Below are 25,882 nucleotides of genomic sequence, written 5' to 3'. Positions count from 1 at the left end.
AGGTGCCTTCTGCCCAGAAAAGAAAGGGAAAAGAGTATAAAGAAGTGTCCAGATTGGCTGAAAAAAGCATCCCGACAAAGAGAAGAGAAGGCGACTCTTGTTGTGTTTAGCCGATTGGTTCCACCTCCAGTCTGACTGCTTCAGTGTCAGGAGAGCACCCTCCCCTCCCACCCCCGGCCCTGAGTGGGGCTGGGGTCAGCCAGGGATGCGATTTGCTGGGAGATCAGTTGGAGGTATCAGAGTGGACGCTGCCAGGGCCTTCTGTGGGGGAAGTCACTGATGAGGGGGTAGTAGCATCTTGCCAACCTCCATTAGCCTGAGGGAAACAAAGAGCTCAGTCAGTCGCTTTATATCAACAGGACGGCCAAACCCAATGTTCCCTTCTCCCCTACCCCCGGCTGTCTCCTACCATGCTCTAGCCACTTTGCACATGCTGTTGTTGCCAAGCAGCTCCATATTACTGGAGACAGAGGGCCCGGCTCATCTTCAGGCACCTCAGTACCTTTAAAAATCTGTCTCTCAGCCCCTTGGTACCTCAGTCCTGCCCCAGGGGGCAACCTGCCCTGAACACCACCTCACAGGCAGACTCCATCCCCACCATTGGCTTTTCTGACCGGAGGCTGCTTCCACTTGCCCGTATTTGCTCAGTACAGCCCCTCCAAGCACAGCCACAGACTTGACTCCCCACCCTGTGCAGCACCTGAGGTGAGAGCAGACTTTGAATGACTGCGTGCCACAACCTCGTGCTGCACGGGGCCGGGGGATGGTGATACCCCCAAATTAGGGCTGGTCAACATTTGTCTGTCAAAACCAGAAAACTGGGGTTTCGACTAAACCACCATTTTCACGGAAAGCACTTCTCTCAACATTTTTTGGTCAAAACCCAGAAAACGTTCAGTCCAAACCCAAACATTGTCAAATTTTGGGTGAAAAGTTGAAACTTTCCAACCCACACATTTTGGGCGTGTCTATGCTGGCAAAACTTGGACATCTGGCCCGGTGCAGCTCAAAGCAGAGCGAGACGCTGTATCTCTCCCCTGTTTATACTATTATGATTATTTGTATTAGTCTAGTGTCTAGAAACTCCAGTCCTGGAGCCCTTTGTGCTAGGCGTTGTACGTACACACACACACAACACAAACACAGGAGCAGCGCCCAGTGCTGATGTGGGTCGGACGCCTGCAGGTATAGACACACTTTTTGTGACTGGCTGGCCATCCAAGCAAATTGCCTTCGACTAGGAGGCGGGATTTGTCTCTCCTCTGTACCTGAAATACACCAGCACATCCCATTGGATGCAGAATCTGATGGGATGGGGTTTGGCAGAGGTGGAGTGCCCTGAGCCATTGCTCCACCTCCCCCTTATCTGGCTCGAACCGTTTCATCACTACCCGCCCAACGGATTGTACTTTCTTTTGTGTGGGTTGCAAAGTTGCCACATACTGCGTGATTTTTCCTATGTAGGAGACATTTTTCAGCCATCAAGTGCCACAGTAAAACTGTCCCTTCATGCATGCGTCCCTGGGTGTGAAACGAAGCCATACACTGAGTTTAAGCTGATGTGGCTTGGAGTGACTCATGGAGCTGGCAGATTCAAGCTGAACTCTAAGGAGGGCTCCAGAAAGCTGGGAGTCGAAGAGCAGCATGTTTCAGGGAAGCAAGAGATGCTTGCAAGTCTGGGGAGGCAGCATGGTGGCAGCAGCTCTCTCTAGGGACTGTTGAGCTGGCCCTTTTCACCTGCGTGAAATTTGCTTTCAAGTTTTTATCATGGTTGCATCATCATCTAGATGCCATCTTAGGATACAGGGGTAAGAGGCCAGATTAAATTCCTGGTTCTGCTAATAGCCTGCTGACTCCATGGGATACACGTGCAAGGTGATACCTGGAATAGACAGAGGCACCCTCTGAACATGTAAAGAAAAAATCCCAAGCATTCCGAGGTCATTTTGGGGCAGGCACGGCTGCACAGACATGCGCTTTCCATTGGGGAGTGAGGGGAGCTGCCGGGCACCACCAAGCAGGATCAGTATAATCTTGAAATTACATGCAAATTACATTTTAAAATCGGGTTAGACAAACACCTGTCAGGGATGGTCTAGATAATACTTAGTCCTGCCTCAGTGCAGGGGACTGGACTAGAAGACCTTTTTGGATCTGTTCCAGGCCTTATGATTCTATGCTGGCTTTCCAGTCATACTGAAAGACTGTTCCGCATGGAGGGGCTGCATGGCGTAGGGGGTCAGGAATGAAAAATGGATCCCTTCAGTGGTACCGCCTTGATCACCAGTTAAATACCACTGAGGTGGCAGTGACTAAAAGCTGTCACTCTCTGATGGATCTTTGACATCTTTGAGGTTTGGACGCCCACCATCCAGTTTCTAATGGTCAAGTGTCCATGTCAGAAAACCCAGCACCACCATCGAGGGTCTAAAGTGCTTCTCCCCAACACCTCACAGAACCAGGTATCCCCATACACAGGGACAACAGAAAACATGTCATGCTTCCCAAGGCGAGGGTCTCATGGGCCCCCACAGAAACTCTCCTTGTGCTGCGTCAGGGAGTCACAACCCCAGCTCTCACACCACCTCTCCCTGGGCAGCCTTGGGCTCACCTGGCCAGCTTTGAAAGGGGGATAACAAAGCCTGCCTGCCTCGCAGGGATGTTGGGGGTGGGGATCAGCTAATGCTTCGAAAGATGAAAAGCACCATACTGCTAAGAGTTACGGACTAGCACTGACCAGCCCCCGGCTAACAGCTTCGGCTGAGAAACCAGAGACTCAAGAAAGGCCATGGAAACAGGGTTCCCCTCTCGCCCACCAGACTGGCCCTTCCAGTTGAGGCATGTTGGCATGGCCACGTGGAGAGAACCTGCCCGCGCTTGTCCTCTTCTGGGGTTAACCAGAGGACTCGGCCTGCCTGGCCCCTATTACCAGCACCGAATAGCCTAAGGTGCTATAATGGAGACCTGCTCCTGGGCTGATGCTCCACCATGCCAGGAAAAAGAGACAGAGAGAGCTAGGATGGCAGAAGGGGGAAGTAGCGTGACCAGAGGAGCTGGGTGCACATCGTGTACGGTAACTACCACGCCCCCTGTGGGGGTAACGATGGAAGGATGTGAGGCTGGGTCTTGCTAATGGGCAGCAGTACGAAAGCAGGGAAAGCTGGGAGGAGACAGGGCCCTGACAAAGGGGCTGAGAACCCCTTGGGGAGGAAGAGTATTCTAGACATGAAATTGCTCAGGTCTCTCGTGCCGTTCAAAGGCCAATGGGGTTGTGATCTCTATGGTGAGCACACTCTCAGGAGTGAGCGCCCCCAATCCAGGCTGGCCTACGGGGCCTCAGGAAATCCCTTTCTATGCAGGAACCAACCCCAGAAAAGGGGCCCTCATGGCTGAACTGGCCCCAGGATCCCAGCGAAACTCTGGCTGGCCCGCAGGACGTGAGCTGTGTCTGATGCTGCGGAATTTGGTATGCTGGCTGACCTTCCTTATTGCCACGTCAACACCCAGGGTAATCCCCCGCCTGGCTTTCCTGCGGGTTATTAAGTAGAATAAAAACCACTAACAAGCCACCTCTGAGTGCTCGTTTGTCTTAAAGTGCAATTACCATCTGGGAAAGGACTTTGTGCAATGACCTCCTGGGTTTCTGGATTTATTCTCTCTCAGTGACTCCACAACAAATTCACCCTGTTGGCGAGCAGGAAAACCCCATTGTTCTGTGGGCTGGCACCACAAACGCCACGGTCTCTCTGTTCCTTCCATCAGCAGCCCCAGGGATGCCACAGTCACAGGTTGGCCCACGATCCTGCTGGCTGTTTGCAAAGCAGAGTGGGGCTCTCCCAACTGTATCCCAGGCTGTGGAGTGTCTCTCTCTTAGGGAGATGATGGATAAAGACATGGTGCTTTTCTAGCCACTGCCACATCATTAGAGTGGGGAAGAGGGACCTGCTACACTACAGGAGACTATGGTAGGAGGAGAAGGGGAACAGAACGTTACTAGCCATTCCTTGGCTGCTGCCTCTCTCCCCTAGCTGCCTGGCCCCTTTGGAGAGAAGCAGATGTGCACACAGCCTCCTTACCTCACTCTGACATTGATTCGATGCTACTTTAATTAATCCTTCCAAATTCCTGCCAGCACCCAAGTCGGTGGCAGCCGCTGTCCTGTTTACGATATGCCTGAGCCATCTCTCTCTTGCCTCTCCTCCTCTGCACCTACCTCCGTACTTCTCCGCTGACGCAGAGAATCCATCACTGCCTGTGACAGCCCGAGCTAGCCTGGTCCTGTATGAAAGTCTCATTTGCAGCCCAGAAATACGATGGGGTGCCCCAAAGCGGCTGATGTCAGCACCAAGCGTGTGTGTCTGCAAACTGGCCATATGCCGTTACCACAGCTACCGTGGGCAGAGGTGGGTGGGGTGTGCCTGATTCCCTGCCTAAATCCCTCCAGCAATGGCACGGCTGGGGAGAAATGATCCTAACAGGAGGAAATGCCCCGCAGCCACCAAACACGGGGGATGCATCATCAGTGTAGGCTACAGAAAGGAGGGACAAACCCAGCCAGACAAACAGCAGCAGCCAAGCTACTCTGTATCAATTGCTACAACAGGCTGTCCATGAAAGAACAGTTTTGTGCAGAAGCAGAATACACACACACACACACACACACACACACACTCTGAATACAAAGCCTGTGCGCTCAGACACACTCAGATGGCATACATGTGCGTACCTATACTAGAGCCAGATGAAAATTATCAGCCAAAACTCCCCTGCCCCAAATATGCAGATTCGGGTCGATGGAAACATTTTGTGGATTTGTGTTGAATTTGCTGAATTGTTTCAGTTACACCAAAATTCTCAACAAAAACAAAATTTTGATTTTAGTGTTTTCTAAATGAAACAGCTTGATTTTTGGACTTGAAACAACTTTTTTGTTTCAAATTTTACTTCAGTTTTATTTTAAAAAAGGTTAAACTCAGGAAAGAAACAAAATATTTACATGCCACTCCAAACAAAACTTTTCCAAGTTTTTTGGTTCACTGAAAAATTTTCATTTCGGGTCAACCCAAAATGAATTGTTTTAATTTTATTTTTCAGTTCAAACAAAAAAAATATCCCTATTCACACAGCTCTAATAGATACTTCCACATGCATATACAGCCTATGGCAGACATTCACTTTGTGTACACATATGCACACACGCACAATGTAGAGGCCTTGTATACAAACACTTGCAGTCACACTACACTCATACATACATTGACACACACACTCAGCTTAAGACAGCTGCTTATATTCACCCTGTGTACGTACACATTCATATATAGACTCACCTGCGGTCACATTGTATACATATACCACACACACACACGCCTCCTCTGCCTGCGGACACCCATCCTCACACTGTGCACACACAACACGTACACCTATCGACACAAATGCCCAAGGTCAGACAGTAAGCAGGCACCTGCAGTCACTTTTGTCCATACACCACACACAGGGACAGACACACATTGCTGATGGCTTCATGGAAGACACAGCATACGCCCTTACACATCTCTGACCATTGCAAGAGGCAGCAATTACCACAGATTATCAGCCCGACAATGACAGGCTGTGTAAAGAGAGACACTGAGCCAACTCTGCTGCCCGGAGACTGGCATACTCAAGTACACTTAGGACATGAATAGCAATTTACGTGCCATCACTGAGGCAAAACCACAATGGCTCTTTTGGCAGCCTCTTATTTTGAAGCCTGTTATTTGTTGGCGTTACAAGCTATAATCACAACAGCAACTTTCAAAACCCTTATCTTCCGTGACGCACCAAATCTATTTCAGAGCCGTAATTGCTATGTCACCAGAGAGTTTGCTGTTTAATGCACTCAAATGCCATTTAGTGTTTGCAGGGTCATTACGGCTATCAGAAAGGGGGAGCGGGGGTGTGTGTGTGTTCAGAACAGACCTGCCGTTCCTATTGTGCCTAACTATTTTAAAGGGTTTTTTTTATTCCATCCACTGATGAAACAAGAGAAAATCGTTCAGACAACGAATGCGGTGCTTGGCTATTTGGCTGGTTGGGAAGCCCCCATTTTACTCATGACCGGTAATGGCCTTTATTTCTTAGGAGAAGAAAGAGCTCTTGCCCCCGGGCAGCTTCATAGAGAAGCCCAAGAAAATGTTGATTCATTTTAGGTGCTGTGGCCTTTGGCTATAGCCCGTTTGGTGAGTTATCACCCAGTTGGCTAGCTGTGCCCCCCACCCTGATTGGGAAATGCTGCACCATGATGCGGCTGGTGCCCAGCGACATCAATGGAAAGATGCCCATTGACTTCCATGGAAACCGGATCAAGGCACATGGGATCCAGTGTGCTACAGGTGATGTTTCTCCAGAACTCTGAGCCACTAGCACTGGCAAGTTTGGCTCCAAGGAAGCCCATTAAAACAGTGCCCATTTCAGTCTCACCTTGCATTTGAAAGGATCTCAAAATGCCTTAGACTAGATGGACGGGGTTCTCCAAAGGGCCCCACAATGGCCATACTCTGCTCTCATTGACAGCTGCAGTAAAAGCCTCACTGGCTTCCCCAGGAGCAGAGTTAGGCTATCGCTGACTGCTTCTGGGAATCCCATAGTGCGCACGCACACACACACACACACACACACACACACACACACACACACACAGAGATATCATGGACTTAAGGTTGCTCATTGGGTTTTCTCCCAACAACGCAAACTCTAAAAAGCGAGGAAATCACAAGTTCAGACAACAGTTACAGCCAAAGGAATATCAGTCTCCAAGCATTAGTCTAGGTGACCAGGCCACGTCCCTACCCCATCCTCTAAAGCGCGCACAGCCCCATAATCTGTGTCTAGACTCACCCCCTTCCTGGGGGTTGGCTACAGTGGCATCAATCTCAGCCTAAGCTTCCTCCCTGAGTGTTTCCCTCCGGACCTTATCTATCCTTGCTCTTGCCTCCTTTATTATTATTTACTGCTCACATGCAAAGACACAATCCCCTCCCTGGCGAGCTTACAGTCTAAGGCAGGGGTGGCCAACCTGAGCTTGAGAAAGAGCCAGAATTTACCAATGTACATTGCCAAAGAGCCACAGTAATACGTCAGCAGCCCCCCCGCCCGCCACCTCCTGCTCGCCGGCAGCCCCGCTGATCAGCACCTCCCCCTCCCTCCTGCCCGCCGCGATCAGCTGTTTCGCAGTGTACAGGAGGCTCTGGGATGGAGTGGGGAGGAGCAAGGGTGTAGCAGGCTCAGGGGAAGGGGCGGGAGCCTTGGGGTAAGGGGTGGAGTGGGGGCAGGGCCTGGGGTTGAGCAGTGGAAAGTTGGCACCTGTAGCTCCAACCCCGGAGTCAGCACCTATGCAAGGAGCTGCATATTAATTTCTGAAGAGCCACATGCAGCTCCGGAGCCAAAGGTTAGCCACCCCTAGCCTAAGGAGACAGAAGGCATACAACGTGTATAAAGAGAATGCAACACACACACACACTCACACTCACTCTTTGCTGGTTTCCCCTTATATTCCTGATGGAGTTGACAAGCCACACTCGCCTTGATGAGCCAGCCAGCCAGCCATTCAGCAGCCTTACACCAGGGACCACAGCAATGCTACACCCTTGTTTTCACCATTCAAGATCCATCTCCTGAAGTCTCACGCTGCTGCCAGGAGACCTGGACCCTTTGTTAGCTGCTGAGTTTCTGTGTCCTGACTGAGGTCCATGATCACCCCTTGGGGCCTCAGGGGGCATGAATATACCCCCATCTCTCCCCAGTACAACTGATAAGAGCAGTGTGCACCCCGAGTGGGCCCTCTTGCCCCCTTGTCTATAGGGGGTTGCAGCACCCGGTACATCTGGGAGTTGCCATGGGAGCAGGTGACCCGAATGGCTCCTGCTATCTGCAATGGCTCAGCTGTGAGGAAGCTCCCTGTACTAGCATGTGGGCGTACCTCACAGGCACTAGGCAAAGTGCTGTCCCAACATGGCCTTCTATCTGCATGAGCCCTCTAAAGCCCTGATTACCCCAGACCTCATGGCCTCAGATAGCTCATATCTCCCCCACAACTCTAGCCTCCTACATGACACACACACTGTGGGAGAGACAAGTGGTTCCCCTTGTATTTTTGGCGAATGCCTTTTTATGGCTCTCCCCTTGCAGTGCCCAAGGCCCTCTGTCAGCCTGACTGCCCCTCCACTTCAGGATGCAGCTGTGGCGGTGATGATCTCAGCAACGGAATCACCTCCAGATATTCTCCTGGCTGCTGCGCCATCTTCACCAGTCTGGAGGGCTGGGCCTGGCGTTCCCATGTCTACGTCCTCACAGGCACGCTATCAAGCCCTATTATTTGGACCTTGGGTTCGGGCCAATGATCTGCCCACTCCATACACTCGGCTGCCCTCCGGGCACAATCTCAGAGTTGCTGATGATTATTCTCTTCCAATTGGGCCAAGATAGTAGCTACCTGCCCCTGGCAGAAGCATCTTGTGCAGAGCTCAGTACACAGCACATGTGCCTCTGCCATCAGAGCCAAAGACTCCTCTCCCAATGGGGATAGCAGCCATCTTCTGGTCCTAGTGCTTGTGCCCAGAGGGGCTGAGTTTGGCTGGTCCCCTGGCAGTACACATGGGTTAATAAGTCTCTGAAGTGGCTGTTTCTGGAGCTGCTGCTGCACCTTCATGAACCACAACAAGAACGGTTGTTCTCAGCCTGGGCATCCTGCTGGGCTTGTCACTGCAAGGCTGCAATCGGAGCTCACTCTTATTCCTCTGCCATTTCAGTACGTCATTGTCTTCTTTCTTGCCTTGTGCAGAGGGTGTCCAGGCTCCCCACTTCTGGGATCAAATGGGATGGGGCTGAGTCCCTACCCTGACCTCGACAAGGCTGACAGACCTGGAGTAAGCTTCCAAACTCACTGCCTGCCTGGGGCTGAGCTTGACTTGAAGGCTCAAAAGAAAAAAAAAACCCACTACCACAACTGAGCCCTCAGCTGAAGCTTTCTCAACTGGTCTGGTTGTCTCTTTAAGGCTTTTCTCCAGCACTGCCTCTATCCTGGCTTCCTAGCTCCTCCCCGCACAGAGTGGAGTTAATGAGCACATGGACTCAACGAACAGCCTTACAGAGGGTCTAAACCCTGATAACAGGGTGGGTTCACAGACATGGCCAAGCATCTCTCAGAACCACCCAGCGTCCAGCCACTCCAGCGCACTGCCACCCTCCCCGTCACAGTCACACTCCATTCAGCAAGTCTGTCCCCTGGAGAGCTGAACCTCACCCTATCCCGCCAGCCTTAACTTTTAACCTTCCAACGCCACATTTACTCTCTATTACCATAATCAAATTACAATCTCAGCATCCCCATATACCAGCCACCAGACAGAGAAAGAATCCAAAGTTGATTACAAGTGAATCAACGTTTCCTACCTTATCAAAACTACAAATTTCTAATCAATATCTTCCTCACAGCCTTAAAAACCAATCAAATGCATGCTGCTAAATAAAGCCATACACAAATATTATTTAAATGTGCACACACACACACACACACACACACACAGTGTCTTTATATATATTCATAACATTATATAAGGAAATAAGCTAACAGGTCATGGGTCAGGTTGTGCATTGCGGTGTGATTTTCAGTTCTTTGACTTGTGTACCAACGTTGCATTTAGACAGGGTCTTTAGTGTGTTGCTCCGATTGAGTACTGTGATGGGCTTGGGCTAATGCTTGGAGACTGGGTATTGTATAGAGTGGGCATATTGCCCTAACTTAGGATTCCTCTGTTTTTTAGTGTTTGTGGTGCTGTGGTGAAATACACTTGGGCAACCTTAACACTAAGTTTTTTGTGGGGGAATTTCCTAGTTTTGTGTTTGTTTTTTAAACAATTAATCTATTTAAGCATGAGGGGCCAAACCCAGGGCCAGAGACTAGCTGAGGAGCTGGAGAGGTAGAGTGGTGAAGTACATCTCAAATAATCATATCTCCTCTTCTTAAAACTTTGCACAGCCAGCAATGAGAGTTTTAACCAGTGTGGCTACTTCATCCATCTGCCATGCAAAGCTTTTCATGGGAAACAGGAGGAACCTGGCCTATAATCTTTAGACATCTAGCTGGAGAAACTTTAGCATCAGCCGAAGATGTTGCTATGGGAAGCATACAGATTTTTAAGAGTAGATATGATTGTTTCCCTGGCCGTGCAGTTGCCTTAAGCTCCACTCCTTAGCCAGCTCCACTCCTGACGCATCCCCTGCTCTAAATCCTAGGAGGCACCTTGTTCCCCCACATCAACTGTTTCTAGTCCGCTGCCCCACATGGTTTTCTTCATGAAGATTTTGCGTGCTAAAGACATAAGGGTGGGGTTTTCCAACGTGCTCAGCGTTGGCCTAATTCTGCCTCCATTGAAGACAGTAGTGAAACGTCCCTTGATTTTGTGAGGAGCAAAATCACGCCAAGCCCGAACACCTTTGAAAATCCCACCTGAAAAGTGCTGGGTTCATAGTTTACCAGTAGAAAACGGGAGTGCCAGGGGACAGCAGTGGTCAGTGAGCACTGGACTGGGAAGGCCTGGTGACAGAGCGGCATGTGCAAAGGGGCTTTCGGAGGTCATCAAAGGGGCTGCAATAGCAGCTCCCTTCCAGCACAGTTTAGGATGCACAAAGGAGGCATCTATGCTGCAAAAAACCAGCTTGTGACTGTGAGTCTCAAAGCCCAGGTCAGCTGACTTGGCCTTATGCTATGGGGCTAAAAATAGCAGTGTAGACATTCTTGCTCGGGCTGGGCTCCGAGACCCACCCACTCACCAGGATTCAGAGCCCGAGCCAGAGTGTCTACACTGCTCTTTTTAGCCCTGTAGCACAAGCCCGAGTCAGTTGACCTGGGATCTGAGACTCGTTGCTGCCGAGTTTTACTTTTATTTTTTGCAGTATAGACATTCCCAGAGAGACCACAGAAGAGCAGCTCTTCTCCCGCCAACTTCCTGATGTCAAGGACTGCAGCTCAGGGAATGAGTCTTTGCCCACAGCTCAGCTACCAAAGCACTTATTTGTGGAACTAGCCGAGCCATACAGTGAAGGATGCTTTCCTCACAATGGATGCATCCTTTGACGAAGGCTGCTGTCTTTGTCAGCTTCCCAGAACTGCCTCCTCCTGCCAAAAAGCGTCACACAACCTGTGGAGTGCTGAAAGCAGTTTATGCAAAAATACACCACGACATTGACCAAAACAACCACAGGACAAACATTGCAGAGTAAACAGACATGGCTGTGAGCAAGAGTGGTTATAAGACAAAAATTTGCACATGAAGGTACTTTCCAAATAAAATGCATATTCGGTTTTGGAATCATCTATCAGTAAGTCTGTCCAATTTGATTTGCTAGAGGGAGCCGAAAAAAAGTGTAGGCTCGCAAATGAAATTTCAAAAGGGGTGGCTTAAAACTCGTTGGCTAATTAACCGACTGATTTGTATCCTTGCAGGGAACTCATTCTGAACTGACAGAGTTGGGGAACATGGTGTTAATAAAACACAGCCAATCCTGGCTTTAAATGCAAAAAAGTCAACATTGTGTTAACTATGAATCTGCTATAGAACCTTCATAAAACCACACACATCCAGTTCTGTCCTGCATGAAATTTCCTATCATGCACAGTGAATTCCACTGCAGAACATTTAGTTCTGCCAAAAAGAAGCTCCTTTCTTGCAGGATGGGATTTTCATAGGAGGCCGTGGGAGTTACGCAACCAACTCTCACTGGAATTCACTGCCATCTGGGCTCCGAAATCCTTCATGTTCCTTTGAAAATCCCAGCCTTGAGGCCCCAAGAGTGCATGTCTGGATGTTTGTATCCATGCACACACAGGTTATAGCGACAGACAGATACCCGCCATTGAAATGCATCTCTCTCTGGGGTGGAGGGTGACAGCTGTTCAAGGCAGCACAGAAATACTATGCAGCAGTTGTTATGAAAGGGCAGGGAAGAATAGTGTCTCAAACTGAACTTGTACCTGGGAGCTTGGGGAGACGGAGTATAGGTATGCAAGCCGGCGTTTGGCCATAACACAACATTTAACTGACCTATACTCAGGATCTCCCAGGCCAGAGTTTTGTAGTCGCTAGCCTACATGGGGAGAGCGCTCCAGGAAGCAGGTCAGAAATCTACCCAGCTCCCCAGTGTGTGTGTGTGTGGGAGGGGGAGTGCCCACACTGCACCCTCCCTGTGGCTGCTGCAGTCTGCTCCATGTGGCCCAGCAGGCCAGCTCCACAGGGTGACTGGCACCCTCGGGGCACGTGGAAGAAGTGGCCCCTACATTTGTGAGTGCAGGGACTGGTGCCTTTGCAAGGTGTGGGAAGGGCTTGTCGCACCCACCCTCCTGCACTCACAGGCTGAGGACAAAGACAACCCACCCCTTCGTGGCCACCAGCAGTGAAATTGTGAACATCTCACGAGCGTCACAGCACCCCCTGGCTCAGTACTAAAAGGGGAGCGTGCCATCTACTGAATGACCAGGATTCCTGGCTCCCCATGAAGAGGGCACTGTGCACTGCCATTGCTCACAGCCAGCGAGTCGCTCACTGGAATGGTTTAATGGAGAAAAGCTATGCCGGGGCTTTATGGACTGGAGTGTTGGTCTCTCTCCCCCCGACGGCTCCTTGGGAATGCCATGGCACCAACCCAAGAATGCTCTGGGTTAGGAGTGCCAGTGACAACGTAGGATCCAGGCCTGTATTTTTGCCTGAGATAGTATTTTGCGTTTTGCTTGCCTGTTGGATTTTTTGACACACTTATATTCTTAGTAATATGTGTAAACAAAGGATAAAGACACTGTGTATGTTGCTTCTGCCTAACCAGATGGGTTTGTCAGTATAATGGGAACAGATAAGAGAAGTTAAAGTGTTACTGGTCATGGTGGGCGTATAATATATGAGCACACTTTAAGACTGCCTCAACTCCTATCTCAAGGCAAGGTCAAGCAACCAGTCCGGAGGGGCAAAGGCAGATTGGGGGGAAGGTATAAAATACTAAAAGGCCAAAGAAATGCCTGCGCCTGATGATAGCACAACCTCACTCCTTACCCCTCCCATGGGGTACAAAAGGGGTGGGACAAAGACCCCAGACCCACAACCCCCAAAAACGGAACATGACCATAAGGGGTGGGATTGTGGGCATGCATTTCAGATATAATTATCCCTGCTCAGGAAGGGGGGATGGGACACTGGGAAACCAGGCTCTGCAGCATCAGAGTTATGGTATACATGCTTGCTGGAAACAAACCCCAATAAACATTGCATTGCCTGCACTTCGCACTTCTGCTTTCTGTCTGCATAACAAGAACCAGGGGAGAAGGTGAAGGGAAAGCCCTCTAACACTCTGCACTTGCCACGCCGAGATCTCCGCAAAGTGATGAACTCACCCGAGGCAGTCCCCTCCTCTGACAAATGAGCCGTGGGAAGTGTGGCCAGAAGTGGCCTCAAATGGCTGAGGGCCTCGCTCTGTGGGTGCCTAGTTGGCAGGTAGGGCCCTCAACTGGGACGTGGGAGACCCAAGTTCAAGTGATTCAGTACAGAGATTTGAGCCTGGGTCTCGCACATCCCAGGGGGAGGGACTGAACCTGGTGGCTAGGCTGGGGTCGCACTCGCGCCACCTGTGAAACCTTCTCAAGGGCGTGTCCGTCGAACCCGATACGTTCCTGCGCAACGTTTTGGTTCCGACAAAAGGGCATTTTCCGATGGAAAAAAGTTTTGTGGCGCATTTTTTGATCAGCGTCCCCGTGTCAGACCCGCAAAGCCTGGCTTTCGCGTTCGTCAGCGGGAGAAGTGGCTGCTCAGCACCCTGTGAAATGTTGGCCATAGCCACCTTGCCACTCCAGTGGCAAAGCCAAGAACAGAACCCAAGAGTTTGGATCCCCAGCCCGGAGTCCTTGTCACAAACCCAGCAGCTCCACCCTGACACGCTGGGTCCCAGCTCTAGGTGCGAGAGGGCCATTCACGCTTCATGGGCCATTCAGTCGCTGGCCCCTCTGCTGCAACTGCCAACCAGGGGGCCAGTCCGTGCGATTTGTGTGTGTGTCATGGACATGTGGCCACAGCCTGACAAACAACTCACCGCTGGCACTAGTTAACCCTCTTGCTGGCATGTAAACACCCCTCCCTCTCAGCCCTAGACATGGCCCCCAGCTCAGGGGAGGCGAGGGGGGACTGGGGAGGAAGGCTGCCTGGCTGCATGGTTTTCTTATCTACCTGCTTTTTGACCCAAATTAGTCCCAGAACAGAGGAGCTCCAGCACTCATAGTCCCCCATCTCCGTGAACAACTCTAGAAGTCCAGCTCCTAGCACCCTAGAATCCTGTGCACTTCTGGGTCCCAACCCTGCGACTCAGGCCTATCTCTACATTACCCTAATATTTACATTTTTGTCCTCGCCCCTTCTAGGCTGTGTCTTACCAGGGTTCAGACCTTGCACCACTTCCTGATCAATCCCGTTCACTTTACGAGTCAAAAGGTGACTCTTGATTCCAACAGCTGGGGATGCTAACTCCACCTGGGATACACAAATCCAGCTGATTGCTCTCTGCCTCAGACAGCAAACACAGGCAATAAAGATCTTTCGGTTGGGTTGGAGCTGATAAGGCTGTTCACAATGCACCGGGCAGAAGGGAATCCAGCTATTTTAGCTCTGCAGAGCTAAAAGAAGCAACCATTTGGGATTTGTCAGTAACGCAGCAACTCTGACTACAAGACACACTGGGCGCCGATCTATGGCATACACAGAGGCCCTTTTGGCTCTGTCTTGCCTACAACCACATTTTAAGACTGAGCATCCACCAGGAGACATGATGCCAAGGCAGTGACGGCAGAGGTTGAAAGACCACGGTGGGAAACTTCCTTAGTTGCATTTGTCATCAAACTATGCAGTGACAGAGCTGGGCAACACTCTTGAGATTATTCAGCCCCAGCACCCAAGATCTCTGCAAGATCAACGTAGTCTTGACCCCCTGCCGCAAATGGGATCTTCAGTGGCATGAATCCCACCTGGGTTTTAACACATCCATCTCGGAGCGCTTCCAGTGATGGTTTAAGCTGTCACCGGCAATGAATGGTCTCCTGTGTTGCTGGTAACTTTCCCCTAGACACTCCTACCTGCAGAGTGGCGGACTGTGTGGCCTATTCACTCAGCTGTTCTCACTGTTGTGGGCAGTATCGTTACTCTGGCAGCTGGGAATTCTGCGCTGATGTGAAATGTAACAGGGTCCAGTCGAGCTCTGCTGGAGTGTGGCTACAAGCCCCAGTCTGGTGGCTCGCTCTCCCTGTAGTCTGAGCTGGACACGGTGTTCTTCTCCACTTCCTCTCTTAAAATTGCTGCGGAGTGGTAAACACCCGTCAGAGGTGGCTGTGTTTCAGTGGTGGGGGAAAGGGCTTCCTGCAGAGACAGTTTGTCGAGCACTTTGGGATCCTCTGGGATGAAAGGAGGTATAGAAATTATGTGATAATGAATGGTACGTATAGCAGTGTACTATCAGGGATGGAAGAGACACAAAGTATTCAGGTGGGGGGGAGCCTCAGACAGAGACACAAACAGAAAGACGCTTTCTCAACCTGCTGCTTGTTTGCAAATAATCTATTCCCCCACCGCCTATCTGAGCAATGTCTCAGTGCATCCAACTGATGAGCAAGGAACAATGCTTAGTGCTGTTCAGACCCGAGAAACACCGCCAGGAAAAGCCACCTTTTATGCATTTTTTTAACCATTAGCCAACTTGCCATCCCCACATAACACCCCTCCCTTCCCCAACCCCTTTGGGCCGAATCCTCCTCCCTTCCCCCCAAAACCAGCCATCAAATCCCCTACGCCCCTGAACTGAAAGTGGAGACATATCGCACAGCCCCCATCTGTGTCACCACAGATTCTGACTTTCTAATGCTCTGTCAAGGGTCATTTGGGTCGTCCCCCCCCCCCCAGTTCTGCTGCTGGCCTGTAGTACCTGGCTGAACAGAGTAGGGGTGCTCTACCAGGCCCTGGGGCTTGTATTTGACTCGAGACTGCTCTCCCTCCTTTGTCACCCTCCACCCCCCCTTAGTAGCAACTCCCCCAATATTTTGACTTAACCCAGAATGCTGCTATTTTCAAATACTTCCCCGGCTGTAACAAGCTCAGCCTCTCCTCGGGGGTATTTTAATTTATACAAAAGTATCATATCTTATCACGATCAGCCTCTGATTCAGTTGCTCTTCAGTATTAAAAAGCCAGAAAGGGAATACATTCAGCGAACGTAAAAATTAATGTGGAACGATGGGATCTTTCATCTGGCATTTCCAAGCACAGTTTTTGCAATGGGCTTATGTAATCAGACATAATTATCTGCACATGTTCAGTTGCATTACTTCACAAAGCCGCCTGGCTCTGCCTCGTGACGTCAGGTCTCTGTGCTAAGCCTTAATGTCCCTTTTTCTCAGCACAGCTGAATTAAAAGGAAGGTAAAAGCAATGAGCCAAGCCTTCCGCCACATCTCTCTCCATGCGTGGTGGCGCTCTCTCTCTACACCCCTGCTTTGGTGGATTTTATTTATTTATTTTGGCCATCCCAATGACACGCAGGTCTTGATTTGCTGCCTAACGCTAGGAAATCTCTAATTTCAGCCGGTGTTTGGCTCCATAAAGGAAACACAAGGGGGATCAAAGCAAGGGGCTTTCCTTCGCGCGAGCTGGTTGCAGACTGAGAGAACAGAGACGGCTGGATGCCACGTCCCACTTGAGCACCCCAACGTTTGGGTTTGAAAGCCCTTCTGTGTGCAGCTTCACAAAATGGAGAGAAAGCGAGCGAGCCCAAGGAGGCTGTTTTATTGCTTCCACTCATATCATATCTTGTTCCCGGCACCTCTGTTTCAAAATGACATGAACTCATGGTGAATGCCTGGCGGGGCCAAGGGTGTCCTGCCCATTCCCCCAATGAAGGTGGCTAGTTTGGAACAGATCCCCTTGGGTGGGCTGTGTATGGATCCGGAAGGCTATCTGGAGAGACAGGAAGGGGTCTAAACCCTTCACCTCTCCTCTGCCCCCACCACCAATGGATTCCTTTGCTCTCCCTCCCTCTTTTCCCAAGTCAGATACACCAAAAACAAAACTACATTGCAAACATGTTTCCCTTTTCCGAGCGTCCCCAGCCTGATTTCGTGACCTCTAAAAGGGCCAGAGAAAAACAAAACAACCACTCCTCGAGAACAGCCTCCTTTTCCAGGCTGCCCTCTTGTCCCCGCTTGCTGTCACTGCCGCTGAGATGGCGGACGATTGATCTGAGAAATGAAGTTGGATTGCTGTCCCGAATCTACACTCGGTTCTCCTTGTGTCTGTCTGATCGATTTCACTCTGTACGACACAGCTTGTCGCTATGAATTTTCATGCTACTCGGGAGCCGCCAGCGCACCCAAGAACAAGTAGAAGATGTTTTTTACCCTCCCCCCCTTTTTTATCATCATCATCATCGTTGTTTTTTGGCTTTAGACACCAACTAGGGGAAGGGTTATTTTTAGACCATGGCTCTGTCCATGATGGGCTCTGTCCATTGGCCTCCTTGTGGAGATTTCAAGGGCTGGCTCGTGGTGACATTCCCTACCACTGTTCTACTAGGTGTCACCTGTTTAGCAGCTCCTCTCAGCTGAACGCATGTGGCCGCAGGTGCCTTGCAAACGCTGATCGTGTCTGACAGGCCTAGACGCCAGCTGCCTGCATGAAGCCTGCCCAATCGCCACTTTTTGTGGGCAGAACTCTGCCGTTGGCGTGACCGATACAGAAGCAATAAACTAGGTGACCGTAAAGCTAAGACAAGTGCTACTAAGTGGCATTCTGAGCCCTATGGCTTTGAAATAATTGGGAGTGAGAGAACAAAAATGAAACACACAAAAAAAAGAAAAAGAAAAACAAGCCTATTTTTCTTACACTGATGCCCTGCGGACTATACATCTGACTTGCTGCGAGCCCGTCATTGTATCCTCCTGTCTGGCTGATAACATGGCGAAGGGTATCCACCTAAACAGACCAACAACAACAAAAAAGAGAAAATTAGAGACAGAGAGAGATTATTAGGCAAAGCCACTCTGGTTTGTATTTCGGCATGTTATCAAAAAAACAAACATCGCGATCATTTGCAGGGCGGCTTTTGGGACGGAAGATGGAGGACGTCCTCCTCCCGCCCCCCCCCCCCGCCCCCGGCATTGTCACTCTCGGTTGTCAGTTCTGAGCATCGCAACAAAGACCGTGGGGAGGAAAGAAAACTCAAGGGGGGCGGTCAGTTCCTTGCTGCAGCTAACTCAGTGATTATGCACAGGAAGGAAACTCTAGCTGCCCTGCCCTCTTTCTGCCCCTCCATGCTGCAACCCACTGGGATGCCCATGTCAACCGAAGAGACGCAAAGTCTAGGTGAGCGTCGTTCATGTGACTCCTTTGCTTGTTTCCGGAGGGCACGGAATGTGTGTAAACTTACCATGGCAACAGATCACCATCCCTCCCCCACCTTGCCTTGCTGCTCCCCTCCCCCAATTACCATCCCAAGCCACAAGCTGGCTGATGCCCGTCAATGACATCTTGCTCTGCATCCAGGGTGACAACAGGGATGATTTAGAAACTCTCTTTGCCAACATGGAAATGTTTGAGTGGGTGTCACCTCCCGCCAGCTGCAAAGCCCTGACTGCCTACTGGACCCATGGAGTTGTTGGGGGTGGATGGGAAGCGAGAAGTCTATAGAAAACGTTATGTGCATCTAAGATAATTAGCGGGCATGACCCTCTGTTGTCCAAAGCTGTTGACGCTCCTGAAATGATGCCCAAAGCCCTTCCCTGTCTCATCGGACTCGAGAGGGGCTGCATGGCTGCCTAAGCCTGCGCTGTTGGTTGTTAATTAAAACAGGGTGTATTTGTACATTTCAGCATTGCTCTCCTTTCAGCAGACACCGAGCTTCAGCATCAAACGAACGAGTGGAAGCCTTGCAAATGAGACGCCAGTACGAACATCTGGTCCCGTCCCTTGAAAAATAAAGCAAGCGAGCTAGACCTTGGCTAATTTCATTTGAGCACACGCCTGTTCTTTTAAACCTCTCCTAACGCAAACTAACAAGCCAGAGCCAAATGCATTCACAAAGTGTGGGCAAGATTCCCCAAGACAATGGTTTTTTTTGGTTTGGTGGGGGTCGGGAGGTTTTTCCTGTTGGTTTGTCTGATTGGTTTGTTTGCACCATTTAAGATTTCTCTTTTGGGACCGGAGTGGGAAATGCCAATACAATCAAGGGCTCTTCCAACACTAACGCATTCACTGGCAGCACATCGGATGGGTCCCTACCTGTGACTGCACGTTGGCTCCAACCTGGGCCCCTTGGTAAGAATCCCCATTGAGTGACTGCACGCTCATGAACAAATCTCCAGAGTTTGACATGTTAAAAGAACTGGAAGAACCTGGAAAGGAAAGAGTGAGGCACCTGAATCATAGAAAGGAAAAGGATCCACCCCGCAACTCTCAGCCAAGAGGAAGGAACGACATGCAAAGCAACCCCAAAACGAAAACAAAACACACAGTAGGTTAGTAGTATGAAGAACAGAGCAAGCAAAAAAAAAAGGGTGCAAACTTGAGGTTATACAAAGCCACATATTATTACATCTCAACATAAGGCTTGTCCTTTAACAGCTTCCCAACTGGGGGGGCAGGAGGTGGATATTTTCAAAACCCAGCCTAGGGGACTGGGATGCCCAATTCCCATTCATCTGAGCACATCCAAATCCTTTAGGCAGTTTTGTGCAGCTTAGCGCATAAAGGGCAGATTCTTTACGGGCCTCTGGGACAGAACTCCCACAGATGTTCATAGAAGATCTGCTGATGAGCCGAGTGTGGAATGTGCTTTCGAGGAGGTTAGGTTATAAAAGAAGGTGTGCTGCTCCCTCCACGATAAATCCATTACTGGACAACTTCATCAGGTGGGGCTAGCAGCCATCTATGAGCTAAGGTTCACAAGGACAGGAAGGCATCGCATAGCCTTCTCTTAATATCCTTTGGCATCCCACACTTCCATTCTGGCAGATTATAGTAATTGGTTAGGCAACACAAGCACCCACGATGGACCATCAGAGGATCTCCTACCCCTTTCCATGCCAGCTGCCTAGCAACAGTGAACTCCTCAAGCAAATTACAGACCAGGGATCCCTCCGCATGCACTAGTCGCCACTGCTAATAATAGAGACAACTGGGTGGGCCAGAAAAATGTCTTTGCAGAAACAAGGTTTTCTGCTTCCAGCTCTGAGGCACCTGACCACCTCCCCTGCCCACTGACCAGAGGAAACAAAACCATTGCACAACCGGAACGCATGGAAAAAAATGGTTTCCTGGGATTATTTCGAAACTCTCGTGCAGCTCAGCGCATTAAGTGTGAGAAAGCTCAACGTGCAAGGTTGGGTTATAAACATGACGTTCGCTGGCAAGGGGGAGACTTCAGGGGCCCAGGTCAGCTCCACTGCACTGATCCAACCCCAAGCTGCTCAAATTTCAATCTCCACCCCCTGCAAACCCAGATCGGCAACCATCGTCTTGGCGGAATTGCCCAGCAATGAGTCATGCGTAAGCTCTGAAACAAATCGACAGCGCAGGTCCCTCCTCCTGTCATGGAGAGGGAGTGAATAATCTCGCCCAGGGAGGCTCTTCTGACGGAGCCTGCTTCTGAGAAGGGGACAGGAAGTCAATTGGTGAGAATTTGGCCTATGCAGGTGTTAGCTCTTGGAGTGTCTCTTCACAAGGGCCTCCCATATGTGACTGTAGAAGGTCTCAAAATTAAGGGGAGCCGGGAAGATCACTCAGCTATAAAAGCCTGACCTAAAGCCCACCGTAGCCAACAGAAAGACTCTCCTTGACATCAGTGGATCAGACCCTAAATGTGCTTGGAAAGAACACAACCAGTAAAGGCTACAGTGGCCGTATTGCTGCGAAACACTGCCCAGTATGTTGCAGAGAATAATCCAAGAATAAGAAACAATAGGAACAACTCAGCAGATAGCAATACTGAAACCTCCACATCTCTTGCTTAGCAGGCAAAGAACTTCCATTTCCTTTCTGCACCCAGGGTTATTATTTGAAAGGTAAAAGTATATGATAACAGTATTACTTCGCATTCATATCATATCTTTCCTCTGAGAATCGCCAAGCACTTTGCCAACGTCAATGAATTTAGCCCCACACGTGGTAGGAGAGAATTGTTATTTCCCCTTTAACAGCTGGCACAGAGAGGTGAAATGATGTTCTCAAGGGCACTCAGCAAGTAAGTGGCAGAGACGGGAGCAGAACCCAAGATTCCGCCGCTGCTCCCTGCGCTAACCACTACACAACACTCCCTCCCCAAGTGGCAAGGGATTATTCTATCTCCACCAGGGCAACTATTTTATTCCACCCCCCCACCCCCACCGCAGGTTTAAAATAAATCAATCAATAAATACAACATACACCTCACTGATATTTGAGTGAAAGTTAACAAACCAGACAGTAGAATGGAGAAAAATAAAATAAACAGCCACAAACTCTAATTCTGAATAGCGGCAGTGTCTTGGCAATCATGAGGGCGCGCAAGAGGCCATTTGGAAGATATACACTGCTACTGGCACAGTCTTACAATAGATGTGCCTACATAAATGTTAAATATGTCTTGCTCCTGATGGAGATGCAACCATAAATATGCGCATACCAAATGTGCTGCATGTACGGATGCATTTGCATCAGAGCAGTAATTGCCGAGATAGCCCTTTCCGCTGTCGGTAGTGCTGTTTCAGCATTCTGCTGTCTATGTACAAGCCATGTGTGAAAATGATGAGGGCCTAGAGTCTCGGAGAAGCAGCTGAGAGAGGCTAATACACTGGTGTGGGAGAGGGGGAAAGAGGTGCCATCAGAATGAAGACTCCAGTGGCATCCATGAGGTTAGGAGGTACTCTCTAAATGCACCAATCAGAAGAGGCTCCATCACAGATCTAATCTGTCACTCTAAAGGTCCCATGTTATGGGTGTCAAGCTTTTGAAGGGTCACTGCAGCCTGATCTGGGACCCCACAAGAGCTGATATGTAACAACGGACATTTAGCTTGTAAGTTCTTTGGGGCAGGGTTCTTTGCTTTGATACATGTTCATACAGAGCCTAGCACAAAGAGTCCCTGAGCCCTGCATGGGATTCTTGGGTGCTATCATAATACAAACCATAACAATAATTAACAGGAAAAGCACCTGTAGCAGCTGCTGCTGTTTAGCATCTGTGCTTTATCAGATGATAACCCAAGACCTTTGCACCACTCGTCCCTTAGCTGGCTTCCCATCAGTAACTTCCCAGTTCCATTCTCTTCATTGGCTTCCCATCCATCCTCTCTTCTTCCCACAATGACTGAAGTGTGTGGTGGGGGTTATGGTCACCGTTCACACATCCTTGAAGAGTACCACCTCCAAGGAGGTGGACGAACTGTGATCTGAGGAGGTACCACTAGTTGCAATGGGAGGAAAATAAATATTAAATTTGGGGTGAAGGTTGGACCGTGACAGGGCTTCAGTGTCCCATAGAAAGTGACGGAAGCTTAGACACTTGGTCCATTTAAAACCAGTCGGTTCAAGGCACTGGGGAACATGCTGTAGAGGAAAGTCTGTATGGGCCAAGGTGAGAGTAACTTCGTCATCGTGGCAAATCCCAAAGGGACATAGCCTCCTTGTAGATCGCATGCCACCTGGATCAATCGTGCAGGATACCGGAATAGCCCTTTTGCAAGGTTTCATTTAGTCATTTTTGCCTTTGTGGCAGAGAAACTGTTGCCCATTTCAGGTACAAGGACAACTGACAAGGTTGTTGTCGGTGGTAGGTTTCAGCATCAACTTGAATGCACCGACCCCAGAGGGGAGATTAACTAGATATGTCTTAACAGGTCTTTTCCACCTCTAATTCCGGTGATCTCCACATCCAATTCCCAATTGCTCCCTAATATTCAAACGTCTTCATGACTTGCTCATTGCCAATCCTTTTCCCTCATTTCCACTTGCTTCAACTTCCTTGCTGTCCCACCTCTCTATTCTCAACTGCCCCTCAACACGCCTCAATCCCACCTTGAATCCTGCATTTCATAGGAACATAAGAACGGTCATACTGGGTCCGACCAAAGGTCCATCTAGCCCAATATCCTGTCTTCCAACAGTGGCCAATGCCAGGTGCTTCAGAGGGAATCAACAGAACAGGTAATCATCAAGTGTTGCTCATTCCCAGGTTCTGGCAAACAGAGGCTAGGGAACACCATCTCTGCCCATCCTGTCTAATAGCCATTGATGGACCTATCCTCCATGAACTTATCTGACTCTTTTTTTAACCATATTATAATCTTGGCCTTCACAACATCCACTGGCAAAGAGTTCCACAGGTTGACTGTGTGTTGTGTGAAGAAATACTTCCTTTCCTCTTACTAGTCTCTCTCAGTGAAGTGCCTGGTGATGCTGCGTTCAAAGGGCATTACAAACAAGGGTATGTTGTACAAATTAGGGTGACCAGACGTCCTGATAAAATCGGGACTGTCCCGATATTTAGACGTTAGTCTCACATCCCGACCACCTTTTTTTTTTTTGCTCCACCAGCGGCACTCCTGATATATACCATGAAACACTCCGGACACCAATAACGTGATGGGCTTTTATCACACTGAGCCCATCTAAGTCATCACTGCCCAGATGAAACCTGGGGCCAGTAATTCTGCCTGCAGCCACACGTGTGACTGCCGTTTAAAGTTAACGGGAGCTGCCTGTCTCTGTTGACGAGCGGAATTTGGCACCAGACATGGAAAATACTTTTCTCAGCATTTCTACCACCATCTAAAATGATGGAAGAACCCGTCCTAGGCTGGTGACTTCAGTGGAAGTCTGACAATTGACATCTCACTTATTTGGCCTCATTGTTTTTTGGCTTCCTTTTTGCACTTCACATGGACAGTGAAACTTGCAATTATTTACCCAGTGCTGCAAGTGCAAAAGGCACCTGAACGTCCGATGATACAGCTCCCATGCTGAAGAGCTTACCCTGGATTTCCACCTAATGTGACCAAAAGCTATCACAAAGGACAGAGGAAGGCAGAGGTAACAGAAGACAAGAGGCTCAGCAGCAATCAGATAAGGCAGAAGGCTTGTTGGCTTTTCAGGCTTGTTACAGACAAAGCGGGTGTTTGTTTCCCAATGGTGCAGTCCCCTCAAAGAGCAACATAAAAAGGGATCAGGGGCTCTGCAGCTGGTTTTCATCTGGACACCGCACTGACAAGGTGGGTGCAGGGTGTTGTTTGTCAGAAGTTCGTCAGCTCCACTTGAGCTGCGCTGCTCAGCGCTTCTGAGCCCAGAGAGCACAGCCTGCATGCCCTGGGAGGGGGCCAGATGGCTGAGGGTGGGGCATAAGCGGATCTCAGGATGGGGGCTGGATAGATGTGATCCCTACCCTTGTCCACGTGTTGCTGAGTTCTTCGACTCAACAGAAGCACCAAGCTCCAGCAGTGTGGGCACCCCCAAGGAAAGCAGCATGAGTAACATTAAATCGCTTCCCATGCCCACCGCTCTACGACGCCCGTCTTTGCTCCGCATTCCCTTCCAGTTCCAACGTCTGGTTCTTGTGCTCAGGGCTCTGCAAAGCTCCGTGCCTTCAGCCCATCTCTAGCGGCTCGTTTCTCCCCTGCTTGGGCCCTGACAATTCCAATGCCTCCATGCCTTAGTTCACTCAAAGGGCCCTAGGCCTGGAATATCCAGCCAGCACACAGCCACCCTCTTCATCAAATCCCTCCTCAGCACCCCCATTTCCCGTAATCCCTGAAACCTGCCCTGTGAACTGAAAATGTACCAAAACCCAAACTGAGCCCCTTCGATTCAGTGTGCACCCCTCCTCCCAGCACCCCCTCCCTCTTTGTCATTGGCCATTTAAATTGGGGCAGGGACCCTGCAGGATCTCCACGTACAGCACCATGCACACCCCATGCTACTGTTCAATAAATTACACCATTAGACAGGCAACATACTGAGCTCTGCCCACATTTGTCTCCCAGTCATTTCTCCCCTTGCACCTTCAGTCTGTCGCACTCCAGACCGATACCCACTCATCGCTCACTCTTGTACCGTCTGTCTACCTGCTACAACGATCACCATCAGCTGCTGCTGCCTCGGGGCTCTGCACAGTACAGACCTGTCACAGCCGAACTGGCTGCTGTGCTTGCAGGCACAGGGCTGGGTGTCCAGGAGCCATAAAGGAAGGTGCTTTTGCAGCAGGTAGATAAACATTGCCTCTTCCTCACCCAGCATGGCCGCCCCCCAGACCCTAACCATGCTGGCTGCAGCTCACGTTGCAAGCTGCCTGGATCAGACGGGTAGACAGGGTGCAGGTACACTAGCCCATTTGGAGCATCCAAAAGGGGTCATCGGGGTCTGTTGCACTTTTTATGGTTCTTGGCACCAAACACCAACCCTCTAAGGCAGGCCTGCACAACATGCGGCCCGTGTGGGCTCACTGTGCGGCCCGCGGGGGGTGAGTAGGCAAGCAGCGGGTGAGGGAGGGGGCCTGAGTAGGTGAGCGGGCGGGCAGTGGCGGGGAATGAGTAGGCGAGCCGGGCGGGTGGAGGGCTGAGGAGGCGAGCGGGCGGGCAGTGGCGGGGGGGCAGGTGAGCCGGCGAGCCGGAGGGGTGGGGGGCTGAGGAGGCGAGCGGGCGGGCAGTGGCGGGGGGGCAGGTGAGCCGGCGAGCCGGAGGGGTGGGGGGCTGAGGAGGCGAGTGAGCAGGCAGTGGCGGGGGATGAGTAGGCGAGCCGTGGGAGGGGGGTGAGGAGGCGAGTGGTGAGTCGGTGGCTGACCTGTTCTACTGATCTGGTCTGG

General features: G+C 50.3%; 1 protein-coding gene across 2 annotated transcripts in view; it reads right to left on the bottom strand.

Moving 5' to 3' along the window:
• Positions 1-223: 223 nt before the first annotated feature.
• PBX1 (PBX homeobox 1) overlaps positions 224-25,882 on the bottom strand; it is a 241,576-nt gene continuing 215,917 nt past the window's right edge. For both annotated transcript variants that reach the window (XM_065409285.1, XM_065409286.1), the window contains exons 7-9: positions 19,334-19,446; positions 17,939-18,028; positions 224-316 (exon numbers count right to left, since the gene is read on the bottom strand). In XM_065409285.1, coding sequence (XP_065265357.1) covers positions 224-316; positions 17,939-18,028; positions 19,334-19,446 — 296 coding nt within the window. The remainder of the gene's footprint in view (positions 317-17,938; positions 18,029-19,333; positions 19,447-25,882) is intronic.

This window comes from Emys orbicularis, chromosome 8 (genome assembly GCF_028017835.1).
Source record: "Emys orbicularis isolate rEmyOrb1 chromosome 8, rEmyOrb1.hap1, whole genome shotgun sequence".
Classification (NCBI taxonomy): domain Eukaryota; kingdom Metazoa; phylum Chordata; order Testudines; family Emydidae; genus Emys; species Emys orbicularis.
The sequence above is the reverse complement of the archived record's forward strand: the minus strand, read 5'-3'. Positions and strand labels throughout refer to the sequence as shown.